Source organism: Simochromis diagramma, unplaced genomic scaffold (assembly GCF_900408965.1).
Source record: "Simochromis diagramma unplaced genomic scaffold, fSimDia1.1 OVJJ01000602.1, whole genome shotgun sequence".
Taxonomy (NCBI): Eukaryota; Metazoa; Chordata; class Actinopteri; order Cichliformes; family Cichlidae; genus Simochromis; species Simochromis diagramma.
In genome coordinates, this window is record NW_024387040.1 from 3,963,585 (window position 1) to 3,989,986 (window position 26,402).

At 40.9% G+C, this 26,402-nt stretch overlaps 3 protein-coding genes and 1 long non-coding RNA gene across 4 annotated transcripts in view; 1 reads left to right on the plus strand and 3 right to left on the minus strand.

Annotated features, from left to right (window-relative positions):
* Positions 1-2,264: 2,264 nt before the first annotated feature.
* On the minus strand, positions 2,265-3,057 carry LOC120741180. Its single transcript, XR_005697568.1, has 3 exons — positions 2,948-3,057; positions 2,785-2,842; positions 2,265-2,677 (listed from the first exon to the last, which is right to left on the minus strand). It is a non-coding gene; the product is annotated as an uncharacterized LOC120741180 (long non-coding RNA).
* Positions 2,639-7,278, plus strand: LOC120741179 (somatomedin-B and thrombospondin type-1 domain-containing protein). The gene is made up of 5 exons (XM_040043899.1): positions 2,639-3,437; positions 4,379-4,573; positions 4,708-4,786; positions 5,381-5,557; positions 6,856-7,278. Exons 1-5 carry the CDS (start codon positions 3,212-3,214, stop codon positions 6,971-6,973), a joined length of 795 nt encoding a protein of 264 aa, XP_039899833.1. The 5' UTR covers positions 2,639-3,211; the 3' UTR covers positions 6,974-7,278.
* Positions 7,165-13,359, minus strand: terf1 (telomeric repeat binding factor (NIMA-interacting) 1). Its single transcript, XM_040043898.1, has 10 exons — positions 13,135-13,359; positions 12,620-12,703; positions 11,944-12,071; positions 11,473-11,559; positions 11,209-11,358; positions 9,696-9,805; positions 9,583-9,606; positions 8,147-8,244; positions 7,957-8,030; positions 7,165-7,858 (listed from the first exon to the last, which is right to left on the minus strand). Exons 1-10 carry the CDS (start codon positions 13,316-13,318, stop codon positions 7,697-7,699), a joined length of 1,101 nt encoding a protein of 366 aa, XP_039899832.1. The 5' UTR covers positions 13,319-13,359; the 3' UTR covers positions 7,165-7,696.
* Positions 13,360-15,037: 1,678 nt separating this feature from the next.
* kcnb2b (potassium voltage-gated channel subfamily B member 2b) overlaps positions 15,038-26,402 on the minus strand; it is a 94,989-nt gene continuing 83,624 nt past the window's right edge. The window contains exon 3 of the mRNA XM_040043896.1: positions 15,038-20,871. Within this exon, the coding sequence (XP_039899830.1) occupies positions 18,889-20,871 (1,983 nt within the window). The 3' untranslated portion in view covers positions 15,038-18,888. The remainder of the gene's footprint in view (positions 20,872-26,402) is intronic.

Below are 26,402 nucleotides of genomic sequence, written 5' to 3' on the forward strand. Positions count from 1 at the left end.
AGATGAGATGAAGCTAGGGCTGACCCTTCTACCTTCCCACTGCAAGAAGGGGAGGACAGGAGACTTTCATTTATTACTAAATCGATCTTTCTTTGTATCTCCTTCTATCTCTACTCTTGCCCCAAATGAAGGGGATGGATGACGCAGCAACTTGCGACACTGTTTGGAGATCATAAATATGCTCTATTACTGCTCCCCGTCTTGTGAAACATTAACCGATGTACACTAAGATGACTGGGTGTGTTGCTGTAAGGCTGATTGTCTCCGACAAATGAGCAGTAAGGGCAGGAGGTCCATGGCTGGGAGCCTGTCACATGGAAAACACACATGCTTTGATGTGCGCTTCCTTCATGCTGAGGCTGATGCTGCTGAACGTCTTGCATCAGTGGACAGATCAAATCAGCACTATAGTTGGTTAAAACGGTTAAAAAGTAAGAGACTTCACAGCTGGGATTATTTATTGTGTTTAATATTTGTAGATTTAACTTTAACGTACTTTAACTTTAACTTAACTTTCACTGATTCAGACACTTGCTTCTTAGCGATGCCTCTGCTGATGATTGTGGTGGAGATGAAGGCTATTACTGTCGCTTGACCTACCTGCTCCATAGCATGAAGAATAATCAAAGGACCCAGCCAGACCCCCTTGTGAAAGATTATTTTTCAAGACAGCGAAGTATCCAGTTATTACTAGTGTCTACCTCTTCAATAGCAGGAGGCGTGAGGAGGCCTCATTTCCTGCTGATGCTCCCTGCAGAGGCCCCATTTGTTGGCCGTAATAATGTGGAAGAGGCTGAGCTTCTTCAGCAACAGTAACAGTCAGGCCCCCTGGAGCATATAAGTAAAAAATGGTTTTTGTCTGCCCTCTCCAATTTGTCATCATCAATCAGCAGCAGCATTAGAAATCCTTGCCATATATTGTGTAGCCCTCCATCATGCCATTAAAGAGGGCACGACTGGGCTTGTCCTGCATTATAAAGTTGATAGTCTTTCATTTCACATTGAGGAGTTTCAGTTTTGCGTTTGCGATAACTAGCAGTGAGTCTTTTGCATCACTGTGGAGGAATTTTTGACCCACTTGTCTTTGCAGAATCGTTTTAATCTATCTACATTTGGGGGTTGTTTGAGGTCATACCAAAGCACTTCAACTTGAATTATGGCTGGACTTTGACTAGGCCACTGCAAACCCTCTTTTTGTTTTGTTGGGCCATTCAGAGATGGACCTGCAGGTGTGTTTTGGATCATTGTCCTGCTGCTTAAGCTGAGGGCTCTTGAGCTTTAGGGCATGGACTGATTTCTCCTTCATGATCATCTGGTAAAGAGCAGAATTCATGGTTCCATCTATTATAACAAGTCTTCCAGACTTTGAAAAAGCAGAGCAGCCCGAGACCATCATATATTCTTTTTATAAAAGGCTCGAAATGTCTCGTCATACCACAGAATATTTTCTCACAAGTCTTGGGGATCTTCAAGATGTTTTTTGGCAAATGTGAGATGAGTCTTTTTATCCTTTTTGATCAGCCGTGGTTTCCTACTGGGAACTCTCCCATGGAGGAGATTTTATCTCTTTATTATTGTTGAATCGTGAACTCTGACCTTGACTGAGGCAAGTGAGTGAAGTTCTTTTCATGTTGTTCTGGGTTCTTTTGGAAGCTCCTGGATGAGTCATGGATGTGTTCTTGGAGTGATTTTGGTAGGCTCATGTGAAGGTTCACCACTGTTCTACATTTTCTCACTGTGGTTTGCTGGAGCCCCAAATCCTTAGAAAAGTCTTTGTAAATCAAAATATGTGGTTAATGACAATTCATTTATGATTTAGAAGAGGTGCAACTACTTTGTCATACATGCCCAAGTAGGTTTGGATAGGTTGTTTTCCTTATTAATAAATAAAATAATCAGTTAAAAACTGCATTTTGTATTTACTCAGGTTATTTTTTTTACTTATATTATAATTAGTGTGATGAACAGAAACATTTAAGTGTTACAAATACGGAAAAAAATAAGAAATCAGGAAGGGGGCAGATAATGTTTTCTTAGCATTGTATTTAAATGGGTTTCCATGTTGTATGCAGTTTATAACAGTATATAACAGGTTATCAGTGATTGGTAAAAGGAGATATTTTGGGAAATATGATTCTTTGTTTCCTTGATAAGACTGATACCACTTTCTTGTTTGCCTTCATAATATGACCTACAACCAGTAGATGGTTATTTTAGATAAGCATAAAACTGGAAACAAAGTCAAGAAGGAATTAGCTTCCAGCATTTAGGAATTGAGTAGTGCATTAAAAGTCCTTTGTTTTTGTTTAAAACAAACAGCACACATGTTCAGAATTGCAGGAAACAACTGCACGCATAAAACAATTACCTTATTTATGGCTGAGCTCAGGGGAAGCTGATATGTAGATTTTTTTTGACAGCCTCTGACCCAGTGAAGCTAATCTTTAGTCTACATAAACCTCACAAGCAAAACAAGCACACAGACAAAATCATACCCGAACGGTTTGGATTTCTGCTGGATTACAGGAACTTGAAAGGGAAAGAGAAAAAAGGGAGAGAGGTGAGAAGGGGACGGTGTTATACAGTAGAACAATTGATTGGAGACCTGCCAAATTCTCACATTCCTCCCTTTCTTTTGGGACTCGGAAACCTGGGGTGGCAGATGGTCACAGGTATTCTGAAGAAAGAGGGTCAGAAAAAAGGTAAACAAGAATAAGGCAGGTAAGAAAGAGGCAAAAAAGAAAGAACAGAGGCGGGATGGTAAAGCATGCATCACCAGCTCACCCCTCCCTTGTCCTCATCGTCTCCTCCCGAGTGTGATCGACTGGAGGGAGGTGCTCAGCTGGGAACAGGGAGAGAGACACCAGCTTTGAGGAAAGGCAGGCACACACAACACGAAAGCCAGTGCTGGAATTGGGTGTTTTGTACTGTAGGTTGCATTGCAGACCTGTTTCTGGAGGGAAACTGAAGGGCTGGACACAGGAGACGGACACAGGAATTCCAGGTCACAAGGGCTCCTGTGGCAGAGCTCAGTCCTGGCTGAGTTGGGCTGGGCTGGTATTCCAACCTCTCCCTCTCACGGTCACGAGCATGAAAGAAGCAGAACCAGAGCAGGAGTAAACACAGGTAGAGACGTGTGTGAGCACAGTCTGGGGGGAAACCAAGAGGCTGGCATCTTACTTCAGAGGTTGACTTCTGGCCTCACTCCATCATGATGGGATTCTCTGTTCAGTTTGCCTGCTGGTTGCTGGTAGTTTTTGCTCTAGGTGAGAACCACCTGGTGAGTGGAGGTTGTTCAGGGAAGTGCTGCAGAGGCAGAGACACAAACTGTTTGACCACTGACTGGAGGATGGACCGTGTGCACGGCACATGCTACTGTGATGAAGGCTGCGTCAGAACTAAAGACTGCTGCTTTGACTACTTCACAGAGTGTCCAGGTGAGTGATGAATGGATGGAACTGTTTATTTTTTGGTGCGCACCTTAACTTTATGATACCCGACCTCTTGCTATCTTCTAAATCTGTTGTGCAGAAGATAAAACAAGACAAATTATCCCCACTATCTGGTCATTAGTGGGCTGCTTATCACACAACACACCTCTAATGAGAGAAGTGGCATGGGTGGGTGCGTTCCACATTTTCCCATACATGTCAAATTGTGTGCATTTAACTTCAGTCCTTTCCAACTCTTCTGTGTCTTTTGTTGTTTTCTTCAGCTTCAAACATGGCGCAAACCCCACATAATCTCTGATTTTGTGTTTCTTGCATGTGTCTCACCTGCCGCATTACAAAAAATAATCAGCACACCAAATAACCCCAGTAGCTCTGAGCCTAACCTCATTTCAGTGGGCTGGCTGGCCCACATAATGGAATTAGTACAAATATTTTAAGAATGTGGTTCTGTCAATCAGTTGTAGCGATAACAGCTACAGTCAAACAAGCTAGGCACATTTAATATGTGTTATGGGCCAGTAGTGACTAAATCTGAACGTTTAATGCATCAAAGAGGAATCATAGAGCAGGCACAAAGAAAATAAATCACAGGACTCAGTCACTGATTGAGCGGCGCACTTGGCGCACTGTCAGAATACTTGTAGCAGAGCAGGAAGCACTAATTCCACAAGTCACAATCGATGCTTCATTAATCCAAAGTTATTTCCTGGATATTGAGTCACATTCCACTCTTCCACCGGAATATTATAATTATTCATCCCTTAAAGAACAATGGTATATCTTACTGTCGATGGGAATTGTAATCCTGGCACAAAAGCTAAGATCTTAGGGAGTGAGTCTTTGGTTTAAATGCAGTTTAATTGTTCGCTGCAACAGAGGATTTCCTCTAATAACGTTTCTCTCTTGATACTGGTGCCAACATCCAGCTCAGGACTGTGTTGTGAGCGACTGGAGCTTTTGGAGCGGCTGTGCCAAACCCTGCCAGCCTTCGGTGCGAATCCGTGTTCGTCACATAGAGCAGCAGCCCCACAACAGTGGCCAGCCCTGCCCCGGCCTTGAGCAACGAGCTGGCTGCAGGGAATACAGAGACCACCTGGGTAGACACTGTGGCTTCAATTCAGGTATACAACCAGATGAACACTCTCTGGTTTTACTGTATCTGCATTTTTGTGTGTGTGTGTGTGAAGTTGCATGCATATTTTCTTGCATTTGAGCCTGTTTTGTAATTCATAGATGATCTGTTTTCTCTTATCAGGTCCTGCATTCATCACCAGCATGGCGTTTGCCAAGGGAAGGCCCAAGCACGACAGCTACGGAAACCCCCTAAACCCTGGGTAGGTTTCATATCATGGTGCTATAAAGCCTGCAGACGCTCTCTGAAACTGCACAGACCTCAAGAATCTTTAAATTCAAGAGTTGAAAGGTTCATGAATGCTTTCAGGGGAAAAACCTCTTTTTTTGTGCTTTGTATCACAAATGAAATTGAAAGGAGATAACAGCTCAACGTTTTCCAACCAACGCGCTACCTGTAGGTGTTTGCCCACCTGGCCTTCTGTCTACAGACCATTAAACTTAGCGATGCTGAAAGACTGCCAACAATCCTTTGAAATTAAATACTCAAGGCTGTCACATGAAAAGCGCATACACAAAAGGTTGGGATGACAGTAGGTGCGGTATTGCGAGCAGTTCAAAGCATCTATATGCTTAATTATTGTTATTCCTTTCATTAGAGCTGTGTCCCTGCTACTGGGGATAAAGTGGGTTTTTCCTTTTTACTGATCAGTAATTCCCAATATCGCCTAACCAAGTGATGATGCCTCGATGTCGCTCTCCTGTGCGTTAAGGGTTTATTTTGTTTGAATTCTACTGTCTCAGTATTCCAGGATTTATTTGTTCACCTTCATTACTCTAATCCTGTCGCCCTTTAGGTTTTGTGTGGAATTCAAGCTAGAGTCACGGACGCCCCACTGCACTGTGGAGAACCGGCCCCACACACTGTGGATGCGCTACATAACAGAGGGCTTTAACGTGTGTGTGGCATGTGAACCTCCTGCCATGCGAAACAATACCAGCAGCTGCCAGGGAGACGGTCAGGAATCAGACAAGTATGCAGTTATCGGCCATTTTACATGTGTTTTTCCTCCAGTCCAGATATATTTAAACTGTTTGGCTGTTTACCAAAACACATTTAATTTACAGCTGAATGTGGTCTAAAAGGGCAGACTCTCAGCTTTTATTCTTATTTTTTTTTTACAAACTGAAGGAACATTTAGGAATGGTGGTTATTTATTATGTAGCCCCCTTTTTCTTTAGGGACCAAAATATCTGACTGAAAAGCTGCTTCATGGACAGATGTGGGCTTCTCGGCTTATTTTTTGAGCAATTTTGAACGTAAAACATCTGGAAAAATTCCAAGTGTACCATTTGCATTTGAAAACTGTGGGTTTGAACCCACAACTTCCAGATTTCAGTGGATTTCTACCTATGTGGTATGTGACTTTTGTTGCCACGATGCCAGGTCTCTCTTGGAAATGAGATTTTTAATCTCAATGAGATTTGAAAACCTGTGAGAGAGGTGGAACTTTAGAAGTGGTGAATGTTTAACAAAGAGATAATAACTCAATGGTGTGCTAAGCAAAGTAAAAAGGCACGATTTTCCATTGATAATTAGATAATTGTAGATGATTAGATGACCCGTTTCATGGTAAAAGAACACCCCTCATAACACCTAACCAAGTGGTGAACATTGCCCAGGGGCAGAAAAAACAAATTTAAACATCTAAAAATACCAGACAAGTTGTGAAACAGCATTTGTTTGGACTAATGAAAGTATAATATGTATGTTTCGTTATTTGAAGCACACAGCAATACTTGCAAGATGGAAGACAGAATGAGAAGGGAACACAAGCCAATCGAGCATGCACTTCAATTCCCGAAGAGCAAACTAAATGGCAAAAAAACTAAAGGCCTGGAAAACCATCAGGAAGGAGGAAACTCATCAATGTGCATGGCTTTCAGTCAGTCTGTCAACCATAACTAACAAAATCCTAAAAGGTAAACATTTTGGTTATGATTATGCTCACTTATCCAGTTTGAGCCCCTGAAAGGAGCTGAATTAAAGCTGAAAGTCTGCATTGAAATTGCATTGCACTTTAATCTATTGCACTACCGTACAGAGCCAAAGTTATGGAAATTGTGTTTCTGTCTACAAAGCCCTAACTGCACGATTTCACATAAAAATCTAAATCAGTTCATAAAACTTAAAACAGCTACAAAATTAGTCCACCTTCTGCTTCAACACTTAATGTGCCCTTGCCTTAAGCTAAGCAGTGCTGAGATGAAATTACTATGTGAAACCATGTGCATAAAGTGGTATGAAACCAGTGGTTTAACTGTGCTGCAGGGAGACTGTGCTCCACTGGCAGGCGGTGGGGAACCCGCAGTGCAGCGGGACTTGGAAGAAGATCCAGAAAACTCAGCGGTGCGCCTGTCCTCCACAACACAGTTTTGTCTTCATCTGATATGGATTTCACGTGAACATCTAAAAACCAATCATCAGTGGGCAGCCAGATGCCTCAACACATCGTCTCTCTATCAACACTAAGAGGCCTAATTTTGCAGATATGTCTTTTAATATGGTCCAGATCAGTGTAAAGTATTTTTAAATAGCAGATTTTCATACACATTAAAATAGAAAGACACTTGTACAGCATTCCACCTTTTCCTCACACACATTAAGCACACTTCCTTTTATTTTGGTTATAAAACAATGCTATTGTACTCTTTTCCAAATGTCTTGTCTTACACTTTATTTATCTAAAAAAAACAAAAACGTGGCCTTAAATATAAAAAACTAAAAACTTTTACATCGTTTCCTGTGATTGCTCTCTGGTGGTATGACTGGGTGCACACAGCAGCAGCAAAGCACATACACTGACACGGTTAAGGAACTAACTCAGCTTTAGCTGGTCAGCTAAAAAAGACTAAATGAGTGAAATATACAATTATGTTTTACTGACACATTGTCACATTGTTACACATCGTCAAATTTACCCAGTCACAGCAGACCAACTTACCCAGATCACTGTTCTGTGCTTGAGCACCCTCTGGTGGTAAATTGTTTCAGTGCAAACATAGCAGAGCATGCAACTAAAACCATTAAAAAAAAATCAATAGAAAAATCAGGTGATTTTATTTACAGGTCAAATGCTACATTGTACGAATTAGAGAAGCTCTGTGTGTCTTTATCCCACTTCATGTGCCCTCGTTAGAACTCTCCAGCGGTCTTTGAGCATGGTGCCGGTGCGTCCTTCAAAGTCATAATCCATTAAGATACGAGACCACTTCCCCTGCCCGTGACGTTTAACACCATCCTTGAGGTACTTGTCCAGCTGGGAGGTCCATTTCTAGATAAAAAGGAAAAAACATAAACTCCTGCTTTCTATGCTTAAAGGAATATTTATAACTCCTTAAACTGATTTGTGGATTAATTGGTTCTACTTACTTGAGGGGGTTTTCTTGTTTTTTGTGCCTTTTTTGTGTCTGGTGAATTTTCTGTCATCTGGGATAACTCTGATGCTGTAAGGTTTGAAATTAATTTACTTGTATTCAGGCTCAAATATGATGTGCTGGTAAATAAATTTCAAAAGAAAAATTTAGAAACCAATCAAAGCCACAAGAAAATTAAAACCCACCATTACTGGAGATTCGACGTAGAGAAAAATGACGCTTCTTGCATGTATCAGGCTTCCACACATCTGTATTTATGGTTGAGAGTAGTTTCCGTTTTGGTCTGTGGAAGAGTAATACAGTGCGACACAATTATTTCCTTAACCTACATGTGTAATTTAAGTGACCCTGAATGTGACGTGGCAGTACTTCAGACACTGCAGATTTACTGGGATTTTCACAACCATCTCTAGAGAATGGTCCCAAAAGAGAAAATGTCCAGTGAGCCACAGTTCTCTGGGTGAAAATCCCTTGTTGATGTTAGGGGAGAATGGAAACATGGCTTTGAGCTGGTGGGAAAATATGCTGCAGGACAGCAACTCTGAATGCGCATCAAACGTCAAAGAAGATGCGCGACAGCAGCAGAAGGGCACACTGCACATCCTGATGGTGGGGGTCAGAATTTGGCACAAACAATATGAAAACACGGTTCAGGCTGGTGCTGTAGGGAATATTTTCTTGGCACACCTGTCCCCGAAATAGGATTTATGCTTCTATGTGAAATCTATGTCACAGGTACCTAATCAGAAACCCCTCTGAAACTCACACCCCAACTACTTTGAGTGGCCTCTTGATTCCTCCTGTGCATTTCCTGCTTCTTTCGAATTAATCATTGAGAGAACATCAATCCCTGCGTCAACATATGGACTCTCAGATTGAATTCCTCGAGGGAGATTCCTTAAACTATCAGGACTGATGTGAGGGGATGTAAAAAGAAGTGGAAAAACTTCACCAAGGACACATTTTTTTTAGCCTCTGGGGAGAAAACAAAACTAAACAAAAAACCCCAAAAGAAACTGGAAAAAGGGGACCTAGGAAGAGAAGACGTCCTAGAATCATTTAGGCTGGCAGAGGATATAAAAGATCGGGACATAACTGTAACGCGTAGTGCACAAGTGTGAATGCCGGCAAAGGCATTGGCTACAAAAGTCTGAATCAGCCATTAGTACCAAGCAAGCATTGTTACAATGCCACAGGCTGCCTGAATATTGCCATATGTCCATCCCTTTATGGCCACAGTACACCCATGTTCTGATGGCTGTGTGCCATGCCACAAAGCTCAGACCATCTCAAACTCGTTTCTTGAACACAACATGAGTTCACTGTACTGAAATGGCCTCCACAGTCACCAGATCTCAATCAAAGAGGGCAGCTTTGGGATGTGGTGGAACAGGAGATTCATATCATGGATGTGCAGTTGACAAATCTGCAGCAACTGTGTGATGCTATCATTTCAATATAGACCAAAATAGCTGAGGAATGTTTCGAGCACCTTGTTGAATCTGTGCCATGAAGCATCAAAGCGGTTTGGAAAGCAAAAAAAGCAAATGGGCTCCAATACAGTACTAGCGAGGTGTACCTAATAATGTGTCTGGTGAGTGTTAAACATATTCTTACTGACCTGTGACATGTGGTGTTTCCTTTCCTGTTAGGACATAAATAAAGCTGAATATTTAGCATGAAGGAGAAGCAGAGTTTAAATAAATGGGGCTTTTCAAAAATACTACGACTTACTTTCTGTCCTCCGTGACATCACTGGCCTTCTTTGAAAGAGAGCTGTCCCGAGGGCCCTCGTCCTCCAAACCTTCAGTTTTGTGTGAGGACTGCACCATCTTTGAAGCTGCCTGATGATCGGAGAGGTAGACATAACACAGACATTTAGCTCTGCTAATTTATGCATATAAATATGACCCTTTCATAAACTTCTAAAAACAACTAACTTTCTGGTCTAAGTACTGCTGTAATGAAAAGCAAAATTAATGAGGGCAGTCATTAGCATACCCTTCCAAGTACAGCCATCAAGAGGTCATTGGCTTGCGTAAATCATTCATAAAACTTTCCTGAATAAGCGAGTCTGTTAGGCCCTGAGGACGACTCTACAGAATGCAGCAGTTTGCCCTTCCAACTAATTTGATGACAAATTGTCAATTAGCTATGACTGATAACGTCACATCAGCACCTTCAGTTGGTCTGAGCGCCATTACTCAGGAGGATAAGAGCGTAGTTTCAGCACAAAAGGAGAAAACAAGAGGAGGAGACATTAATATCTGCAAAAATTTGTGTAAGCATTGCCTGTTAAGTACCGAGAAACTTTGGACACCTCATGTACACCCATCAGCAAGCCACAGCATTAAAACCGGTGCTGTGATTATCTCTTCACAACAATCCAGAGGTGCGATATATCAGGCAGCAAGTGAACAGTCAGAGCTTGAAGTCCACGTGTCAAAAGCAGAAAAAAGTGGGTGAGCACAGATCTGTGGATTTTATGATGATGGCCAAACTGTAACTGTTATGCAGCCCCAGAGTCCCATGATGACAAGTGTCCACTGATCGCTGTATTTACCCAAAAAACCTTCCATCTCACTAAGAGTGCAAAGGGGTTTTTATACATTTTGGCTTGGACATAAGTTTGGAGAGACAAGGCTGAGATGGTTTCGACATGTGCAGAGATGGAGGTATGTAGTGAAAGAGCATATGCAGAAGGTTGGTGTGACAAAAGACGATGCTAAAGAAAGGGTGAGATGATCCGCTGTGGTGCCCCTAAAGCAGAAATCCAAAAAAAGTCGACAATACTTTTTGCAAAAAAACCCAAAACATTTCTAAGAGTTTAAAGTGAATTTTAAACTTACAACTTAGGAAATAAAATATTCAGCCCAGAACCTGAAACATAATACGTATAAATATATCTAGTCTAGTTTTTTAAACAAATATTTTAATTTACTCTGTGAACACAGTGCCGTATGACTTGTAGAAACTCAGTATGTAGGCCTGACAAACAACTTGTGAACTAAGGTTGGGATGGACATCATGTTGGCCTTGATTTTAAAGTGACCTAGTAGGGACTTTAAATAACTGAGACACGAACCTGTAGGTTTTAAAGGTTATTCTCAAAATTCTCAGAATTGTGATCTCAATATTGACAATGATAGTAGTGAGTGTGATTTTTCACACAGTTGAGCAGACCTGTGTTCCAATCTCATTCTGATACTGGCTGTGACATAAAACACAGGTTCTGCAGGTGCTGTACCTTGAGAAGGTAGTCAGAAGGATTCTTCTCCAAATAGGCATCCAAGTAGGACTGGACTGTCTCTAGCAGGCGACTGAAGCTGAAGCTCATGAGGAATGGGTGGTAAGTCTCAGCCTGTGCAACTATTTTCGAAAGCTTAACTCTCAAACCCTGTTAAAACACATTAGTTGTTAAAATCGCTTAAAATCTGTTACTGAATAATTAAAACGTTCCAAAATTGACCTTTATTTTGAAAAGGAAAGGGAGAATAACTGCCATACAGACCTGTGGAAGTTCAAGGTTATTCTCAAACCACCTGAGGGCAGAGGAGGCAGAAGACCTTTCACCCTTCTCCAAGCAGACAGCAACAGACTAGGCACAGGGTAAATGTATGACATTAGACTCAAAATCAATACACGCAGCCAACATCAGGACTTAAACCCTGCTCATTTCATAATCAAACATCTGTATAGTTTCAGCACTGGTGTTGTGTTTTCCCCCCACATAGTAAAATGTTTAGTTCCCTCAAAGAGAGCTAAAGGAAAACCACCAGCACTACAATGGATCGTGTTTTAACTAGTTTTGTTAATCACCGTTTCTTTTACTCAAGCATGACGCTCCTTTGTGCTCTCAAAATTGAAAAATGCATGAGGTGAAACAAACTCTTTCCCTATATTGTTTGTAGCTCAATTACAAGTGAAGTAATCCCCCAAAGGCCCATACTGAGGCAGGAAAAACAAAACAAAAGTTTATTACCTGTACAATCAAAAGGATGGCAACGTTTTTAAACAAACTTTCGTCTGCCACAGTGTTTTTGAGGTCTGACCAGAGTCTGGCAGCCGACATCAGAGGCATCACAGAGGCATCATCTTCAAATTGCACATCTGAAGAAAAACAGTGTTTTACAGGACAAGGAAACAGGAAGCCAACTAGGATGAAGGACAGAAAGAGTCTGCTGCTGTTTTTTTTTTGTTTTTTTTAGTAAAACAGTATACCCCCAGCGACCACTTTATTAGGTACAACTACTCAGCTCCTTGTTAACGTAAATATCTAGTAAGTAAGTAGTAAGTACATGGCAGAAACTCAATGCAGGTAGACACTGTCAAGATGGGATGTGGATGTAACGGGAGATTTAGATCATGCTGACAAATAACCACAATTCTAGGCCACGGAAAGTTAATGCATCACTGATGAAGAGACAGGTGGGTATATACATTTTTAGTCAGTGATTTCCAACCCCTTTCTCATCTTTAATAGTTTTTAATGTAGCTTGCCATCGCCAGTGTGTGAATGTGTGTGTGAATGGGTGAATGACTGAATGTAGTGTGAAGCGCTTTGGGGTCCTTAGGGACTAGAAAAGCGCTATACAAATGCAGGCCATTTTAATAGTTTTTAATGTGTATTTAAAAACTGTGGCATCATGTTTTCTTACCCAGCAGCTTTCCATGCATGACTCTTGCCAGGAAGTCACAGATCTTTGCTTTCTCATTTCTCTTAGGAGATAATTTCTGAATGGCTGGGGAAAAAAAGAATAAATGAAAAAAAAAAATTGTGTTAGGCACAACATTTTCAGAAACTTTGTGAAGACTTATACGTACACGTATATTTACATTAAAGTTACCAACGAGAGGTTCTTCCTCTCGCTTTTCTGAGTAAAGGTGCCAGTTGCATTTAACAACAACATGACAGGTCTTAACAAAAAAATGAAAAAATACATAAAAATAGACCTGGCTTAAAGAGTTTCACCTCGGACGCTGTTTTGGCGTCTACTCCTTAAACATATCTCACCTTTATATCTGTCATATTTTACGTGATATTTGGTTCTTTTATGTTTGTCTTTACCAACTTTTAAACTTTAACTAATGGTAAACTTAGGAAGCTAATCTAACACCACTGGAATAATCATAAATTAAGCATAAATATACGTAACCTAGGTGCCTCACTCACTCTGGAAAGCTGAGAGCGTTTCGTTGAATTCATCACGTTTGCTCTCCTTAAAACGCCGACACAAACTTAGAAACATGAAGTCCGACATCCATCCTGTAGCTACGGCGGTAATGTGAGAAAAACTGACACCTTCTTCGATGTTATTTACATCTGAAGCGGTTCTGTTATTATTTTCAGCCGCCATGTTTATGTGTATTCCTGTTTTTCTTTTAAAAACACCCGCGCGCTCACCATTTACCAGCCAGTTTGAATTCGCTAATCGGACTGCAGCGCCCTCTGGCGTTCAGGAGGAGTAACTAAATATCAATATCACCTTGTTCAGATCGTGCCAAAACAACTTGAGGCAACTGCAAGTTGAAGAAGTTGTTCACTGCATTAAGTTTCAGATATAACTTGTAGACTCGTAGGGTAGTATTTAATTTTTTAGGTATAAAGCAATTCTCAACCTTTTATGCAGTCAAACTTTGAAAACTTGCCTTTTGTATTGTGGAGAACATTTGAGTACAGAAAACTCACTGTCATGTTTAAGATTTGAGGTTTATGACTTGCCATGTTGCCCTGCTGAAGTAGCCTCTTAGCTGACAGGAGTGGCACCTGATGTGGTCTTCTTCTGCTGCAGTCCATCAAGCCGTTTCCCTCTGACCTCTGGCATTGACAATTTTTTTGGGGGGTGGGATGCCTTGGGAATATTTTCTTTTTATTGGATCATTCACTGTGAACCATACAGGTTGTGCAGGGTATCAGGTGAAATCAGCTGAGCATAACAGTTATAATAGTTATAACATCCTTAACTTTGTTTACTTTTCTGATTGTATCAGTTCTTTCATTAGGACCCTTCATGGAACTTGGAAGCAGGTCTGGAAGAACTGATTGTAGCAACAAAAATGTGTTTGTGTGTGTTTTTTGTAAATAAAAATACATTTGTAATAAATATTTTGTTGCCATTTGTGTTATTTCTTTCTCATTTCTGACCCATTTTAGGCAATGAGTCATAAATTCAGAATTTTCCAAATATGTAATTATATTATCTTAACTTATCCACCTGGTAATCCAGCAAATCAGTGACTTATCTTCCTCCCCTCACCCCTAACAAGCCAAGGGGTACATGGCTACCCCTCCCTAAGCCTGGTTCTTCCTGTTAAAAGAGACTTTTCTCTTCCCTCTGTCACCAAAATGCTTGCTCACAGGGGTCATATGCTTGTTAGGATTTTCTCTGTATCATTGCAGGGTCTTTACCTTAAAATGTAAAGCACTTTAAGGTGCTATATTTGGTGCTATATAAATAAAATTGAATTGAATGAGAACCTTCACATGCAGTTAACATTGTAAGTATGTTTTTATCAGAAATGACCTTTTCCCCTAAACCTAACAGAAACCTAAAGTGTAACTATTTAACCTAACCCAATAATTATATTCCTAAACTAACCAAAAATGGCCATAAAGATAAAGTTAAAGACAGAAAAAATATAAAACTAAGTAAAATTGTTGCCACACTAGAAGCGAAGAAACTATGTGAATGCCTCTGCCACCACACCACGAGCCTTATTTGGGCTTAACTGGTTTTTACATTGCAAATTATTATTGGACAGAGAATGCATTTCCCTCTAAACACACTGTAAATGTTGTTTAGTTGCATTGGAACATGCCTGGAAATGCACATTTACATTAATTGCATCGAACGAAACGCATTTCCGCTCTGTAATAAATCATTTATCAACCAGCCAAACTGCTGAGTTGTCCACACTTCTGTATATCGAAAACAACTTTGCTTTCTTGCAGCAAATGCAACATATTATTTTAATTGGTGTCCTGATTCGAACTTTCCTCCCCCCTCTTTTTTACTTTCCTGGCCTACAATCATCATCTCACATGCAGAGCAGGGAACACCAAACACACAAACGCAGGAGTTATACATTTATTTGTTATTCTGCATATGCTAATAGACGTAATGAGGAACAATGCTCTACACAAATGTTGACATACGTACCATAACAAAGTGTTCTGTGGTCACATAATTGTTCAGACTACTACATGCATACAAAGATGTTGCTTTGTACAGAAACAGTCTGTAGGTCAGGATGTGTCTTGATGATAATGCTTTCTCAAAGCTGAACAGAAAAAACAATGGAGGAGGCAGAATATACAGAGATATAAGGACGAACAATGATGCTGTTTGCATTTTAAGGAGCAAGGTAAGCAGGTATGAGTGACACGGACAATACCCATTCTCTCAGAGAGGGTAAAGACACGACGTTTCCACTCTGTACAGCATCACAGATGAATACGCCATCATGAGACAGTAAGACAGAGCACAGTCCTTTTTGCTGTCAGTTCACAGAATTAGCTGCAGTATCCACACAAACTTTATCCGGAGGGGATACAGCTGATCAATCCAAATCCCTTGTTTCTCTACCCTACCTGTCAAAATGAAAGATTACTCGAGGCTAACACAGAGACATGATTACTACAAACAAGGGATGAAGGATTAATTGGAGTACAGAAAAAAAGTACAAGCTTACAAACAAGAAGGTTATGATCTAACCTCCCTTTATTATAAAGAAAAAAAAAGAGATGAAAATTCAAACGAAGACCACCGCTGACTCCGCATTTTACTTCAGAGAGTACCAAAGAATCTGAGTTTCTGATGAGGGATCGGTAATATCACAAAGGTAACTCCATGAGGTCTCACATGAATCTCTGAACACTGAGTCAGAATATGCTACTTTGGGCAAATCGTATGTACACAGACAAAAGAAAGAAAATATGGACCACAACTGACACAATGTAACCATTTGGGAGAACCATTTCTTTTCTTGTCCTCGCCTTGTTTTTACCCACTCGTAGCTATTCCTGAGGGCATGCCATGGGGTTAGAGCTTCTGAAGCCGGAGGGCCCGGAGCACTCACTGGTGTCAGCATGGGAAATAATCAGATGGATCAGCTCAGAGACAGCAGGGATCTCTTCCTGGCTGTAGCTGCGCTCCCTCTTCGCCTCCCTTAATGGTCAGATGCCCATCCCTTTGTTTGTACTTCTTCCTGCCTCTCCGAAGACTGATGGGAGTGGATACTGAATGTGGTACACACATTACTCAGAAGAAGGGAGAAATATTGCAGCTCCCTGTTCTGGAAGCCAAGACATCGAAGTGGATTTTGACAACAACACTTCTCAAAAAGTACAGAAGCAGCTAGCTGACATTAGCTGTTCAAGAAAAACAAAACAAAACAGATAATCTATCCAATCAGAACATCAGAGAGTTATAGAAAACCTGAGAACTCAATATCATTACTTGTTTCTATTACATAAAGACCTGATTTTTCCTATAAAATTAGAATTTTTTTTTCTGTACAGTGCTATATGAACAAAGCAAAATGACTCGCTACCTTCTCATAAACAGCCGTGTTATGAAAAGGCACGCATCATTTCAACCACCATATGGCAGGAAATTGTGGTCGTGCTCCATTTTGGTTTAGAAAAAATAGACTCATTCTCCACGATAATTCACAAAAAACAGAAAATTGTTTGTTTGTGGCCATTAAAATTAGATAATGTTAATATCTTCCACACATTTGCTAGATTTTTTTTATGTAAATCTAACAGGAGTATAAAAGGCCCTGGTGGTCAATTTGGATTCTTATTCCGACAGATAATCAAATTTGAGGTCCATTAATACCTGGCTTTAAGGTGCTCAACAGCATTTTGCCAGTCACGCAATATGAAAAAGTAAAAGTCAGATTCTCATTTGCATTGTTTGTGAGATCCTAGTAGTCGTAATACTCTTTTTGCCTCATATTAAAGATATAACATCTGAAAAATACAAGTAAATTTTGCCTGTACACTTACAAATTCCCATAGACATAAAATAAAGTGCCACAATTCTTGGCCTGCATAGATTGCAGTATGCGATATTGCACATTCCACACCTTTCAGTAAAACAAACAAACAAACAACCAAAATATGATTAGCGAAAAAGAATGATAACAAGAAAGAAAACAACAAAATAGTTCACCCACGTTCCTTCCTATCACTGCCATTCCGGTTTGTGTGGCTTTCACAAACCCCTCGCTAGTCTACGCCGACATGTGTCACGCCGAAAGAAATAAACAAATATTCCAGCAATAAATTGGAATCAAAGGCAACGCAGAACAGATATATTTTCAGTCAGTGTAAAACAAAAGCAAGAGAGACGACGAGAGAGAAAAAAAATCCTTTGGGTTTAAGTTTGACTGAAAATTGTTCACAATAAAACACGATAAATTACAGTCCGAGACACCACAGATATACAAAAAAATGCCTTAAACTTATCAGCAGGATTGGGTAAAGTTGCAGTAGTATGGAACAAAGGTCAACATTGACATGAGGGTGCTGAGGATGGGCCAATGAACACAATGCAGGTAAACAAACTATAATGAAAAAAAAACTCCAAAAGCATACCTACTGTCAAAATACATGTTATTACCATATATGTTATAATGCATTCGAGATAGAAGAAAGCTTGCCAGTGTGCTTGATTTGGTCCATTGATATCAGAAGGAATACTGTCATTTTTTGTTGTTGTAATCTACCCCTTTTAAAAAGCCAAAATAGATAATGATAGTGTAACGCATATATCTGTGTTAATGACCAAATCTACCTTGGTGAATAATAAGTCTTACCTCTTTTTTTTGTTTTTTTAAATGGAGTCTCACCTACATATTGTAGACTTTTCCTACAACCAATCTAGCCCTACTTATCACGTTTCATTTTTAAAACTACTTTTAGATAGATAGATATATTTATTTATATAATTGATGTTAGAGAGTAAATAAGATCATTTCCTCTGATTTGGATGGAATCAAAAGGCTGAACGAGGAGCATCTTAAATCTCGTGATAAATATTGTCAGTAGCTTTAGTGTCTGATAGTTCATCTTCTTACTGGTTTGATAAATACTTGGCAACTACAGGTGGTTTTTTTTTGGTGGTTTTTTTTTGTTTTTAGAGAGAATTCAAGGTGTTTTTATCTTTCTTTCCCACATTCATGAATCCGAAGATGCTCAAACTGAAAGTTCAACAGCTTCTATGAAAAACAAATATATTAATCTCAACGTTACAGTTTCATCTGTTATTCACGAGAAAAAAAACAACCAAACAAAACAAAAACGAAACAAAACAAAGAAACAGGGCCATCATGAGAACACTTTGCATTGCCACAAAAGGTAATGATATGTTTCTTTTTTTTATAGGTCGCTACGATGCAACACCCAATCTGAGGGCTGTCTATCCAAACCCCTACCCCTTCTTTTTCACATTACAAATATTAGTACCCTCAGTGACTGTCTTCCCTTGCCATCTTGTGCATTGTCATTGCCTTAGATGTCCTAGTATTTACAGTGGAGCGCTTTCCGCAAACTAAGCACCGTAAAATATCTGTCCTTTGATTTTTTTAAAAAAAGCATGCTTTTACAGTTCCTCTGTGCATTTCCTTCTTTTGCTAGAAAAGGAGACATTATGTACATCTGGAGGACCTGCGTGTACGTGATTTGATGAATTCTCTGTTTCTCAAACGTGTCCTCTTTGAGCCCACTGTTTTCCCAGGATCTGCACAAAGCACTGCAGTTTCTTTTTCTGCAATTCAACAACAACACAAGTATAAGAGACTTGTCATGCCATGCAAAAAGATCTTTCGCCACCGCTGCACCCTTGACTTTCCTCCCTGCTCTCCCAAACTTCAGGCTGAGGTTGTACTACGTCTGTTGTCCCTCAAATGTCCCTTACATTCACATGCTGGTTTCACATGTTGGAGAGAGGCTGCCATCCCCGGGTATCAGGTGGATATCGGATGTAAACATGTGGTTCTCTACTTTGTGTCCACTTTGGTTGCTGTCAGGCTTAACCTCCTCGCCTGCCCCAACCACACCTTGGGTGCTATTTTGTGCTGCTGTCTTGGGTGACAATGGTGCAACCGCTGCTCCCGCCACCTCCATCAGGTGCTTCTCCTCATGATTCTCTGTGGATTGTGAATCTTCATCCCCTGGTGGGGTGTCCACCACCAGCCTCTTAGGGGCCAGAGGGCAGACATCTTCCATTGTGACTGGAAGAAGCCCCTCTGAACTAGGGATGAGTGGTGATGTCTCTCCCACTGGAGACTCATCTTCCAGGATGCTGGAGCTGATGTCTCCAGGAGAAGTAGTACTGGGTGGTGTCAGAGGGCCTTCAGCAGAGGTCTTTGTGTAATTGACCTTCAACCCTTTTATTTTTAGAGGATTAATCCGTCTTGGAGAGCCCTGGATATTCTCCACAGCACTGTTAAAGCTTTCCCCTTCGTCTATGTAGAGCTCTGATCCATCACTTGGGTTGACAGACTCATAGAGACCATCTTTAAGAAACCTCTGGTCATCACTTGGCCTCAGTAAGCTAAGATTCAGAGGTGGCGGGGCCCTGGGGTGTCTGATATGACATGATCTAGCATCCTCCTTGCCTGAGTTTGAGCTCTGTTTTTCGATGCCAGCTGAACAGCTTCCAAAGTTTTCTGGCAAGGAGGGCTGGACTTCCTTCATCTCCATCCCCACCTCCTCTTTTAATGCAAATTCAGGGCTCTGGGATTTCTTCGGTGATGCCGGGGCAGTCATAGTTGTGCTCAGAGTGCTCATGGAGCTTGTAGTGTTGAGATTGCTGAAGGACTGTGACTTGGTTATTTGACTGTACATCTCCTCCAGTGTTTGAGCACTAAGGTGCTGTGGGGTCCTGCTTGTCCGCTGTGGACTTCCAGTTGTGGTGATGGTTATGTGATGGGGAGAACTTTCCGGTAGAAACTCTGGGTTTCTTTTGTCAGGTGATTTCAGATGGGTTTCAGAAGAGGCATGCCTGGTATGGCTGCCCCAGCGGCTAGGCGACAGATGGTTCTCAAGAGGCGTCTTGTTTTCTCCTTTATCTACCGCTACATCTATCATTTCCGTACTACGAGCAAAGGCCTCTTTTAGGTTCATTGACACAATGCTACCATTCCTTCTGGCTCTCTCCAGAGCCTCCCTTCTCTTGATGGCTTTCTCCTGCCTCTTCTGCTCTTTGTAGAACTCAGAGAAGTTGTTTACAATGATGGGGATTGGTAGGGCAATGACAAGCACACCTGCAATGCAACACAGTCCACCTACAATCTTTCCAAGCAACGTCTGTGGGTAAATGTCACCGTAGCCCACTGTAGTCATTGTAATGGTGGCCCACCAGAATGAGGCAGGAATACTGGTGAATTTGGTGGCATCTTCATCTTTTTCAGCAAAGAAGACCAAGCTGGAAAATATCATGATGCCCATGGCAAGAAATAAGATAAGTAGCCCCAGTTCATTGTAGCTCCTTCTCAAAGTAAATCCTAAAGACTGGAGCCCCGTGGAGTGCCTGGCCAACTTCAGGATCCTCAGTATTCTCATGATTCTGAATATCTGCACCACACGACGCACATTTTGGAACTGCAGCACACTCCTATTCGACTCTGTTAGGAATATGGTGACATAGTAGGGCAAAATGGCCAGCAAGTCAATAACATTAAGTGGGCCTTTGAAGAATTTCCACTTATTCGGAGAAGACAGGAAGCGAAGGAGGTACTCCATGGTGAACCAGGCAATACACACGGCCTCCACATGGGCCAGGTTGGGGTTATCATTGAAATGGCCAAACTCATCTTTGTGCTGGAGCTCTGGTAAAGTGTTGAGGGAAAGTGCGATGGTGGAGAGGACGATAAACAGTATTGATATGATGGCTAGAATCTGAAAAGAGAGACAGAAATGAAGAAAGTATTAGTTTAACACTGGTAGAGGACACACTCTGAATAATCAGGGCTGCCTGATTTGCATTAAGGATTTTAAAAGATGTATAAATAAAGGTCTCCAGTATATGATATGAATCTAATGGAGGGTCTGTCTTTGGTTCAAAGGCACTGTGGGCGTGCTCATTAATATCAGAGCTCCATTATCCATATAAAGAATATAGAATATGCTAGAGTATTACATAAGGATAGGTCAGCAAGATAATGGAAAATGACACAAGGAACCAATGAGTGATTAAATGAATGAAGCATTGCGGAGCTTACTGACTGAGAAGTCATTTAAATAAGGGTAGTAAGTAGGCCAGAAATCTGTTTAGACAATAACTGTGAGCGCGCACGTGAGTGTATGTGTGTGTGTGTGTGTAGTCCCATCTACACCACATGAAAGAATGAAAGGATTTTGGCGCCATCTGTTGGCAAATGTCTAAAACTTCCCCTTTCATTCATTACTTTCACTTTAAAAAATGCACAAAGCTTTACAAATATTGTTTCTTCTTATGAAACATACAGTGAAAATATTGTTTCCTGTATGCTCATTTGAACAGTGAGGGGATGGGTATAATAATAATCTTGTATAATGCCATGAGGTCAGCACAGCATAAAGCTGAGTTTTAGCTGCAGCTCTTTATCTCGATGAGGATTTATTGAAACAGATTGATTAAATCTGGCCTTAGATGCACTGACTACGATTGAATATTTATAAAACAAGTGTGTCATCTATATATGGCGAAGACATTATGTTACGTGATGAGCTGAATATCTTCCCTCTTGCGCTGCAACTACACATAAAACTCTTTACAATGCTGCTGGGGTTAGCTGATGTCCTCTTTTTATTCCTCTCCAGTTCAACTCTGCTCAGCTGAGCGTCTCTTCCCACACAGGTGAAGCATCTCTGCACTACACTCGGTGCAACCCTGCATCACAACATTGACTGAAATCCAGGACATGTGAAAAATTAGCATTCTTTTGTGCAAAGCCCTCTGTGACTCGAGCAATATAAAGCCTATTAAAATGTAATGAAGAGAGATTGAAGTGACTCAGTCAAATAGGAAAACAAGGCACGCTGAATACTAATCACAAATCACATTAAGTTGCAGAACACATTGATGATCTTACATAAATTTACAATGTGTAGTCTGGAGACGCTCACAGTATCTCCGCAGAGACTTCATTAATTTAGCGAATATTACATATTGGCAATACTTTTTTTTCTTTCTTGCAGTGGTTAGGGGTCAACCACTTCTGTAGTCCATCCATTAGCCTGTGGCTAACAATGACAAGCTGGAAAAAGTGGTCAGAAGGCTAGTGGCATTTCCTGAAGCAAACATATATAAATGCATTTTTTTTGTTGTTGCTGTTTTTAAATAAAGCAGGATCTCTTCTACTAATGCAGAGGAAAAATGGAATCATAAAGCAGAATAAAGAAGGTGGTGTCCTGGCTCAGCAGAGGAAGTGTTATCGCTAAATGAATGCTGGTACTGATTAGGTTAAACCTATTAGCAGCTAAGTGAGGCAACTCAGGGCAAGCTTGGCACTGAGCTGTGGAGTCATAGTAAGGACGCAGATTGCTTCCATACCCCTCAACTTTTTGGCAAGCGCATTTCAGGCTCACTCCCTGCTGCCAAACAATTTGATCGGAAGACCTTTGCTTGTACTCTTGTTTCTGAACAGCAACAAGGTAGAAGAGCAGATAAGAGCACGAGATAATAATTTTGGGGGTATACTGTGTCTTACACAGATGATTTTCTGATGTGTTACAGTATGGAGCGGAGTATATGTAAATAAGATTTACTGACATGCAGGCAAGAGGTAAGTCATTCTTCAGAGGTCGATTCTTTATTTAGATTTTACATTAACTGCCTCAGAGGACACAGTTAATCTTCTGCTGTTCCACACTTCAAAAGCTACACTATGAACAGCTGAAAGAATGGACATGCGGGCACGGACACAAACACACAGACAGAGACAAACTGATTAATGTTTTCATTGACCCATAGCCCCGCTGTCTCACTTTCACACACCCAAGCAACCTGTGTTCGGTAAATGCCGTGTAAGCTCGGGGATAAGAAGCGCTGAGGTGGCTTGCATTAACCTACTGTTATTGAGTGGGAGTAGTTAAGAAGATCAATTACTTGGACTCCTCTTTTCTCATGATTTGCATCCGCGGTTGCATTAAGTATAGCATCAAATGTCGTGAGTGGTGGATTAAAAAACAAAGAACAAAATAAAAAAAAAGAAAGCACAGTAAAGCCGGTTGACCTAGACGTGACTGTGAGGACGAAGGCTAACAGACGCAGGAAGTGAAAGAAGATTTTTCACAGATGCGGCCACTTTCTAATCTGTGGAGCTTCTCTCTGAACTGTTAGATAACTGAGATTAAACTATCTGTCAATTCCACCACTGACCGATGTGCCTGCACGCACCTTGGCAAAACGGTGAATGCTTGTTGTGTTAAAATGAAGCAATTTCATTTAAAAGAAATTAAGAAAGTTAAATATCAAACTACTGGTAATTATAACTTTATTATATACATAAATTTTATACTCATCTATCAAAATATATTTGCTGCTCCTGATTGGCTTAGACGGGCGGTCAATGCATGGAGATGATTAGCTGGTGTTTGACATACTTTAGCTGCCTGTGACCAATCAGGCTGCTGTACTCCCTCTCCACTGGCTCTACGTATAGTAGCAGACAGCTTATTGTGCTCTGAATAATAAGAGCACAATCAGGCCAAATCGTACACACGAGTGGGTCTGTATGGCAGACTTTTGTTGTAATGAAGGATTTCTTCTCTGTGCATCACATGGACTTTCAGATGTATGCAGAGAAGATTTGCTTATTCTTTAAAACCTCATAGAGTCAATCACTTCACAGGAGAGGAGTTTGGCCTGATGTCACAACATCGATTTTCCTTGAGCTCTCTCCCTTTGATCTGAGTTGTCATGTTGCTCCCAGAAAGAAACATTTGAATAATACCTGCATTTTTACATTGCATTATTTTGGTTAGGATGTTATGTGATGAGCTCACGCCCATGAGGTGTGCTCATCTTGGATCACCTAATGTGCACTGCTCTTGGTAGCTGTCTTGCATTCATACATTTAAGCATTTTTAGCAGATCACCCACAAAAAAAAAAAAAGCAGACAGCTTAGCATGACTGCACTGGGAAGCTGGTTCACTTTGAGATTTACAATGAGGGAGACGACTAACAAAATAAAGTTCTGAGTGTCATGTCTTACTTTTGGAGCTCAACCGATACATGGTAGGACTATCACAGTTTTCCTGGTATTTGGAGATAAACTATTTCCTTATATGAAAAGTTAATACATAAAAAGATGTTTGGGATAATTGAAACATGAAGCCGTCATGTGGTTTTTCACAACAAAGCAGCTCCAACTGTAGCACTGTTGGCTCCACATGTAGCAGAGAATGCATAACAACTGAGCAGAAGGTGGTTCAGATCAATTCAGTGCAATATTTTTTATAAAGCGTCAAATCACAACAGTCACATGAAGGCACTTTATTTTGTAAGGTAAAGACCCGACAACAACACAGAGAAAAACCCAACAATCAGATGACGATGTCAAGAGGTTACATTTGGAACAGGTACTGTCACCAAAAAAACCTAAAATAAGCAAATGCTCTTTAGCCGTAGCAAACACACTCTCCTCATGATTTAATTCCGCAGATCCTTAAAAGTAATTGAAGATATCCTGGGTGGACAGAGAATGGGGAGTGAAGTTGATCCAGAGGAGAAAACATGCAGGAGTCATGGCATTAAGAGCCCTCTTGAGTCGCTTTTCTGTGCCTCTCTTGAGCTTTATCTTCAGCCATCTGTCATCTCAACCACTTCTCCTGAAATTGCAAGAATCACCTTTCTACATCCTCCTCAAGAGGTCGTCAATAGAGGCACTAACTCTTCTATAAGTGTCCTGTCATCAGTGGCAGCTCGTGATTGCACAACTACGTCCCTTTTATTGCGTCACCTCCTCTGCCTGCATTCGCATCGTTCCTGACTTTGAGAGGGGAAAGCTCTTGTGAGGATGAAAAATATTCTGCACCACACCAGTGGCCCACCTGCCAGCTAGGTGGAGGCTATTGATTGTGTACACATCAAATTATGGACACTGAGCCAAGTCCAGCAAGAACCTATTGATAACCCTGCCCGAAGCTCTTATGGACTAAGATCCACCCCACAAGTCCCCACTGGCCAAACCTCCCCCACTTGGTTCATCAATTTGCGCTTGACAAATTGAGCCTTTCCTCAGGTATGATAATTTTTTGCTGCAGAATCAATCCAGATGATTATGGCTATGGTAATGTGGATTGATTTCAGGAGTTGTGTGGTATTTAATCTTCTTGGTCTGTATCTCTTCGAGTGTTATGACCCCATAAGATGTTGGATGGCACATGACAACTTGGCTTTGTGCAAAGTCTACTTTGCTAACGTAATGAATTACTTTATTAAGTTTACACGTGCCCACTGCGCTATTATTTTCATTATTAGATGCACATGCAGGATGTAGGTATAATCCCCTTTGTGCATAAATTCTGCTAATTAGCAATTGACAACAAGTAATGGAAGCAGTGAACAAACATGAGAAGACACATAGCTGGAATATTACTTAAATACACACACCCTTAGAGAGACCAAATATAAATCAGCAGCAAAGCAGGGGGGGTCCCCACCCTTCCTACACCATTCTGTCTGGTTGAGTGCCTTTACTATGGCCAGTTTCCAAGGCATTCACCAAGAAAGGGAGAGCAAGAGAGAAACAGAAAGAGATGGTGATATTTGTTGGCCATCAAATGTTTTGTTCCGTAGATCCTCCGAGGTTCAGAGAGGTTTGGAGAACTGCCCAGCCATTACGATTTCAGCCTCAATTCTAAAGCCATTAGTCTGCAGACAAAATTACCGAGTTCATAAAGCACTGGGGACAAAAAAAAAAACGATGAATCTGATCCAAATGAATTTCTTGAAACTGGTACAATACTTCATGTGTCCAAAACTGCTTTGTTACAATTTGCAACAAAATGAGAAAAATAAACCAGTTCAGTGTCCGTCTGGTCTACAGTTTTTAGAGACTCCAGAGTTGGATGCGTGATAATGAATACTGATTATTTTCTGAAATCTACTGAGCTATTCATAAACTTTTGACAGCTCAAAGTGCAGTCAATAATTGCAGTGGATATGACCAATGTGTCTAAGCATAATGCAGGATCACCGCTCTGTGTCACTTACAATTTAATTTGTTATCAGTCAGCTAGAATATATTATGTGCCCCAACTGTGCTCGGGAGCTTTCGCCAGAAGTCACGTTGTGATTTAAGTCACGTCTTCAGGGTCAATCTCAGTGAGGTGTCTTACAATCAGTGTGAGAGACGATCTCTGCATGTAAACATTTTATCTTGTTGATTACTTTGCAAAGCACGGCAACATCAACAGGAGATGCAGAACTCGCTGTCACCTT